At 42.1% G+C, this 7,770-nt stretch overlaps 1 protein-coding gene across 3 annotated transcripts in view; it reads left to right on the top strand.

The window, feature by feature from the left end:
• The first annotated feature begins 1,962 nt into the window (after nt 1-1,962).
• st8sia3 (ST8 alpha-N-acetyl-neuraminide alpha-2,8-sialyltransferase 3) overlaps nt 1,963-7,770 on the top strand; it is a 32,260-nt gene continuing 26,452 nt past the window's right edge. For 2 of the 3 annotated variants that reach the window (XR_010003644.1, XM_062972541.1), the window contains exons 1-2: nt 1,963-2,169; nt 2,885-3,065. Coding sequence is in view for 2 of the 3 variants with exons in the window: in XM_062972541.1 (XP_062828611.1) it covers nt 2,142-2,169; nt 2,885-3,065 (209 nt within the window). In the remaining variant the exon portion in view is untranslated. Of the gene's footprint in view, nt 2,170-2,455; nt 2,578-2,884; nt 3,066-7,770 lie in introns of those variants that run through there. The other variant, XM_003223649.4, reaches the window with a different exon arrangement.

Genomic DNA, 7,770 nt, shown 5'->3' with positions numbered 1-7,770 from the left:
ATGAGGGGTCTTTCCATGCCCTCCTATAAATTTCTCTGGTGGAATTCATGGTCAGCTGCAAATATGCCTTGTTTTAGAAAGTTTAACAGTGTGTGGAGATATCTTTTTGGAATTTGGGCAGAAAATGTCCACCATCCCCTTCAGGTCAGGGTTAGGAGTCAGAGGATTTTAGGATGCCCCATGTTTAAGGGTGTATTGACACCATCAGATTAATGCAATTTGACTTCACTTTATCCACCCAGTGGCACAGCAGGTTAAACCGCTGAATTGCTGAAATTACTGACTGAAAGGTTAGTGGTTTGAATCCAGGGAGTGGGGTGAGCTCCCGCTGTTAGCCCCAGCTTCTGCCAACCTAGCAGTTTGAAAACATGCCAGTGTGAGTAGATCAATAGGTACTGCTCTGGCGGGAAGGTAACGGCACACCATGCAGTCATGCTGGCCACATGACCTTGGAAGTGTCTATGGACAATGCCGGCTCTTCGTCTTAGAAATGGAGATGAGCACCAACCCACAGAGTTGGACACGATTGGACTTTATGTCAGGGGAAAACCTTTATTTATTTATTTATTTGCTACATTTATATGCCGCCCTTCTCACCCCGAAGGGGACTCAGAGTGGCTTACAAATTAAATTTACATACAATATTATATTATTAGCATAGTACAATACTGGTAATAAATTACTACATTGTACTGTATCAGCGTCAGGGGAAAACCTTTACCTTTACCTTACCCTTACTGTATTAATATATTGTAATATTATTAGTAATATTACATGTAAAATATACTATATAATTAATATTATTATATTGTATTACATATATCCAAGCTAAATGGGCTGGCAGAAGCTTGGATAAGCGAATATCTTGGATAATCAGGAGGGATTAAGGAAAAGCCTATTAAACATCAAATTAGGTTATGATTTTACAAATTAAGCACCAAAACATCGTGTTATACAAAACATTTGACAGAAAAGTAGTTCAATATGCAGTAATGTTATGTTGTAATTACTGTATTTACGAATTTAGCACCAAAATATCATGATATATTGCTATGGCGCAGGCGGGAGAGCAAGCCAGTGAAATTAACTGCAATGAATCACTCTGACCAGGAGGTCATGAGTTCGAGGCCTGCTCAGAGCCTATGTTTGTCTTGTCTTTGTTCTATGTTAAAAGGCATTGAATGTTTGCGTATATGTGTGGTGTGATCCGCCCTGAGTCCCCCTCGGGGTGAGAAGGGCGGAATATAAATACTGTAAAAAAATGATATATTGCAAACATTGACTACAAAAATGGCTTGGATAATCCAGAAGCTTGGATAAGCGAGGGTTGGATAAGTGAGACTCTACTGTATTAGTATTATATCATATTACAATATAATATTATGAATATTATATGTATATAAAATATGTTATAATTATTATATATTATTGTAAATTATATCTACTCACCTACTCACCATGACTGAATTGCTATGGGATCCTGGGAGCTGTAGTTTTACAAGGTCTTTTGCTTTCTCTGGAAAAGAGTGCTAGTGGAAAAGAGGGGGTCGGGCTATGGCGCAGGCTGTTGAGCAACCAGCTGCAGCCAGCTGCAATGAATCACTCTGACCAGGAGGTCATGAGTTCGAGGCCAGCTCGGAGCCCGTGTTTGTCTTGTCTTTGTTCTATGTTAAGGCATTGAATGTTTGCCTTATATGTGTAATGTGATCCGCCCTGAGTCCCCTTCGGGGTGAGAAGGGCAGAATATAAAATACTGTAAATAAAATAAATAAAATAAATAGTGCTAGTCCAACTATGCCATTGACATACGAAATGAAACACGGCTCGGGCCCTACCTATCTCCGTGATCGCATCTCCTCCTATGAGCCAGTGCGGACCTTGAGATCTTCCAGGGAGGCTCTTCTCGCGCTCCCACCACTGTCTCAAGTGTGGCTTGTGGGGATGAGGGAACGAGCCTGGAATGCATTGCCAAAAGAGATCAGGCAATCCCCTACATTATCCAATTTCCATAAGGAACTGAAGACCTGGTGGTGTCGGCAGGTTTTTGAGTAATTATATTGGACTACCGCCGATTTCTGAGCCTGAATATATTGCATAAGATTTCCCTAGCCTAAAATGATACATTTTAATATATTGGGTTTATGGTTCCCGTCCCCTTGATCTGGTCATGTAAGTGTGATTTATTGTTATAACTGTATTATTTTACTTTGTTTAATAATGTGTATTATGTTGTTATGTAATGTTTGTGTTGCTTTTATGACTGTAAACCGCCCTGAGCCCCATCCGGGAGATAGGGCGGTATATAAATAAAGTTTTATTATTATTATTATTATAAGTGGTGCCAAAAGTGCATTAATCATTTGACACCCTTAGATCCCCTGTAATGCTCTTGAATACAACAGTGGGATCTGTGGCTTCCTGCAAGATCTTGAATTTCCAGCAGGTTCCACTTATTCTTTTTCCCAACCCCACAGGCTGCCATTCCCACCCTGTGGCTCCTACCTCCCAGAGATAGACAAGACATATTTATTTATTTACATGAGATTTGCCTTGGCTCCTGGCGGCTTTCCTTGGCGTGTGAGCTTAGAATTAATCCTTTTGTGGCAAAGGGGGGTGGGAAGATGTGTGAGTGTATATGTGCGTTTCCCCCGCTTCCCCCACCCCCCTCCTCAGCCACACACAAACACACACAGGCGCACCGCTCCATCCTTCCTTCCTTGCTGTGTGTGAACTCCAATGTAGCTAGCTGCTCTCCATAGCCGGGAGGAAGGTGGGTGGGAGGTGTGGGGTGTGGTTTTTTTATTTTATTTTATTTTAAGGAAAATATCCCCTTTCCTTGTCTTCCCATCCTCCTCTTCCTCTTCCTCCTCCTCCCCTCTCCAAGGCATGCGAAGCTGCAAAATGGTCCGAGTGGTGAGCGTCCTGGGTCTGGTGATGCTGAGCGTGGCTCTCCTGATCCTGTCCTTCATCAGCTACGTCTCCCTGAAAAAAGACAACATCTTCACCACTCCCAAATATGCCAACACGGGGGTGCCCAGGATGTATATGTTCCACGCTGGATTCAGGTGAGTGTGGGGTGGATGGGGGATTATTTATTAGGAATCTCCCCCCTCCTTTCCCTTTTTTTTTCTCCTCCTGGGGAACTAGATAAAGGCTGCACAGGCTGAGGAGGAAGAGGAAGGGGGAGAAGAAAAGGAGAGAGAATGAGAGAGAGAGATAAAAGGAGGGCAATGTCCTTCCTAAATCCACACCCCCTCCCCAACCCCCTCCCCAACCTTTGTGCCAGGCGTAACACAATCTCTTTCTCTTCTCTCCCCCCCTTTTTATTATTATTCTTTTCTGTAACATGGAAATGGATCCCATCAGGGATGTTTTTTGGCATGGGTGGCCAGAGAAGGGGAGGCCGGAGGGTGGATGGAGATGGATGGAGTTAAAGGCGGGGGAGGGTGATGAAGGGAAACCAAGGGATGCTGAGGAAGGAAAGAGGATTCAGGAAGACCCTTTGGCGCAGGCGCCCTTGGCTCCAGCCCACGGTGGGTGGGAGGGGAGGGAGAGACCCCCAATGCCTCTCATAGGCAATAGGCAACCTTGACATGGCCTGATTTAAGGATGAAGCATGAGGGTCTCGGACGAATAGAATTAATTATATATACATTTTAAAGGTTTTTATAATGTGTTTAACAATGTTATTAATGGATCTGTATGTATTGTTTCGTTTTTATGATTGCATTTTGGGGCATTAAATTTTGCCAATTTTTGTAAGCCGCCCTGAGTCCCCTTGGGTGAGAAGGGCAGGGTATAAATGTTGTAAATAAAATAAAATAAATAAATATGAGGAGGCCATGAGGATCTCTACTCGCCCCCACCCCATCTTTCCTCCCTTCCTTCTTCCTCCCTAAGCTGGATGAAGACTCAAAGAGTCTCCTTTGTGAGATGATGGATATTGCAGTGATTTTTTTAAAGTCTTCCCTGCACCAGAAATATAGACTTGTTTGGTTCTTCCCCCAGCAGCTTAAAGCTGGGAGGAGAAATCCCACCTCTTCAGCTATGGGTCCCAAAAGTAGAGGGGAAATGTTATTGTTGTTGTTTTACAGTAGAGTCTCACTTATCCAACATAAACTGGCCAGCAGAACGTTGGATAAGTGAATATGTGGGATAATAAGGAGGGATTCAGGAAAAGCCTATTAAACATCAAATTAGGTTATGATTTTACAAATTAAGCACCAAAACATCATGTTATACAACAAATTTGACAGAAAAAGTAGTTCAATATGCAGTAATGCTAAGTAGCAATTCCTGTATTTACGAATTTAGCACCAAAATATCATGATGTATTGAAAACATTGACTACAAAAATGTGCTGGATAATCCAGAACATTGTATAAGCGAGTGTTGGATAAGTGAGACTCTACTGTACTTTTTCTGTCAAATTTGTTGTATAACATGATGTTTTGGTGCTTAATTTGTAAAATCATAACCTAATTTGATGTTTAATAGGCTTTTCCTTAAAGCCTCCTTATTATCCAACATATGCTCTTATCCAACGTTCTGCCGGCCCGTTTATGTTGGATAAGTGAGACTCTACTGTATCTTCTTTTAAGGAGATTCAAAGACTCAAAGTGGCTATGCCATGGAGAAGGCGGGTGGGATGTTCCAACTACAAGGAGAGGGGAAGAAATGAATCATGGTTCTCGCTCCTAGGGATCCAGCCGACTCCACAGGCCGGAAAAACATGCACTGGGAATGTTTACATCTCACCCACACCGCCCTTTTCCTCACACCTTGTAATATATTTGGAAACTGTTCCCCTTTGCGACACGGAAAGGGAAAGAGGAGCTGTCCACCGAGTGGGAGGTGCTGAAGATGGGAAGACAGGAGCAGAAAGGCTTTCCCTGTGAAGAGGCCGCTGTCCTTGGTCCTGAATTTGCCTTCGCTTTCTCTGATCCTCCAAAGCGAGCTCTCTCCATTCCACAGTAAAGATCAGGCATGGGCAAACTTGGGCCCTCCAGGTGTTTTGGACTTCAACTCCCACAATTCCTAACAGCTGGTAGGCTGTTAGGAATTGTGGGAGTTGAAGTCCAAAACACCTGGAGGGCCCAAGTTTGCCCATGCCTGATCTATACTGTGAAATTAATGCATGGCTCAGTGAGATGGGATCATGGAAGTTGTAGTTTAGTGAGGCACCATCACTTCTGGCAAAAAAGGCTAAAGGCCTTGTAAAACTACATCTCCCAGGATTCCTTAGCATGCAGCCATGGCAGTTAAAGTGGTGTCAGACTGTATTTCTACAGTGTAAATCAGTGATTCTCAACCAGATGTTCTGGCCCACAACTCCCAGAAATCCCAACCAGTTTACAATCTGTTAGGATATCTGGGAGTTGAAGGCCAAAACATCTGGGGACCCACAGGTTGAGAACCACTGGTGTAAATGCACACACCAACACCCCCCATGACTTATGAGCTAAACATCTTGGTTTTAACACACACATCCTTCCAGGGTTGCCCCTCATGGGAGTTATAGTTTTACAAGGCCCTTAGACTTCTCTGCCAAAGACTGCTGGTTCATTACAAAATCATTTAGCTGGAACAATTAGAATGGTGTCAAACTGAATTAATTCTACAGAGCAGCCCCACCACTCATTTGGTGAAGAACAAGAGAGAGACTTAGTTGGGCTGCATTCTGTGTTGTATAATGAATGCAGTCTGACACCACTTTAACTGCTCTGGCTGAATGCTATGAGATCATGACAATTGTAGTTTTACCAGGTCTTTAGCCTTCTCTGCCAACCAAAATGCAACCCTCACGATTCCATAGCATTGAGCCATGATAGTTCAAGTGGTGCCAAATTGCATTCATTTTACAATGTAGGAAGAGCTTCAGTGGCTCCTCCAACCCTCTGAAATTTCCCTCCACAGGAGGCCCACCAGGCCTCATCCTTGCTTTCCTTTAATTGACAGTCAAATACATTTCTGTTCAAACAGGGTTTTAATATATTATTACTCTTAAGAAGGATATTGGGGTATATGGTTTATTTTATGCTTCTCACTATGGTATCTTTTTCTAGCAATTTTAAGCTGTTTCAATTGTTTTTTAAAAATGTATTTTTTTTATTTTGTTGTTAGGTTGGTATTATTTTAATTTATTTTGTCCATGAGCCCCCTTGAGTTCCACTTTGAGGGAAAGTAAGGTAGCATATAAATAAAATATGAATAAATTAATGTTTCTATGGTTTTCTAGCCCTGTCTTTGTGGCTGGAATACTATTAAAATTTTAGTGGAGTGCTGTACAACTGTATTCACAGTGAAATTTAGCTTTGTTACAATATTTCAACAGGTGAAATATTGCATTCATTTTCAACCAATTATTCACAGGGTCTTTGCGAGTCACAGTTAAGAATATTAATTAGGTTATATGAACCAATGGCCTAACAGTATAAGGAAGATCCATATGTTTATCAATATACCACGTGAAACAGACTTTGCATATTGTGTTTTTTATGTTGCCATTTTAATATATAAAATAGTCCGTAACACATTTTAAGATTATTTTTAAAACTGCCTAATTTTTTGTAATAACTTCATTATAATTTCTTAAGGCGCCCAAAATACATCAGACAACATGTTCTCTCCTCGTGTAACACATTTTCATATGTTTCTTGTCATTCAGTAAAGATGACTGATACATTTTCTGCATATGGATGAAACAGATTAGATTTACTGAACCAATGAAGCATTATTTACTTATTTATTGTTCAAACTTATATGCCGCCACTCCCCTAGGGCTCAGGGCAGCTTACAAGAACAGGCTAAAATCTAACAATTTAAAAAAAATCTTAAAACATCTTTTAAAAACATCAATGACAGAAATGCCAAAACAGGTGTGTCTTACATGCCCTGCGGAAGGCTGATAAGTCCCGTAAGGCATGAACTTCAGGTGGCAGAGTGTTCCAGAGAGATGGTGCCACTGCTGAAAAGGCTCTGTGTATAGTTGTTGTTAGACGCAAGGTCTTAAAACTGGGGGCTTCCAATAGGTCTTGGTCCTCAGAACGGAGGGATCTCTGGGGTTTGTAGGGGGTGAGGCGGTCCCTCAGGTACATCGGCCCTAGACCATGTAAGGTCTTAAAGGTAAGTACCATCACTTTGAAAGTGATCCGGGGCTCAATTGCTAACCAGTGCAGCTGCCATAAGATTGGTGTTATGTGGCATCTCATCGGGACTCCCACAAGGAGCCGGGCAGCTGCATTTTGCACCAATTTGAGCTGACACAGTCTGATACAGCAAACAAGATAGATATGCTGGATTTTGTATCACAAAATCACAAGTCGAACACTTCCCAAACATTTAGGACTGTGTGATGTATTTTCGGATGATGCGTGCAGATCCCAGTAGGGTGGCTTTTTTGCAGTTGGCATATCATAATTTTGTCAATGTCTATTGTTTCCAAATGCCAGCTGAGATCTTTTGGCACGGTGCCCAGTGTGCCGATCACCACCGGGACCACCTGTACTGGTTTCTACCAGAGCCTTTGCAGTTCAATTTGAAGTCCTGATAGCAGCTGAGCTTTTCCTGTTGTTTTTCATCAATTCAACTGTCACCTGGTATGGCGACATCAATAATCCAAACCTTTTTCTTTTCCACAACTGTGAGGTCTGGTGTGCTGTGTTCCAGAACTTTGTCAGTCTGGATTCGAAAGTCCCACAGTATTTTTGCATGTTCATTTTCCATTACCTTTGCAGGTTTGTGATCCCACTAGTTCTTTACTGCTGGGAG

This window comes from Anolis carolinensis, chromosome 2, assembly GCF_035594765.1.
Source record: "Anolis carolinensis isolate JA03-04 chromosome 2, rAnoCar3.1.pri, whole genome shotgun sequence".
NCBI classification, from domain to species: Eukaryota; Metazoa; Chordata; class Lepidosauria; order Squamata; family Dactyloidae; genus Anolis; species Anolis carolinensis.
This window is presented reverse-complemented; position numbering and strand designations above follow the sequence as displayed.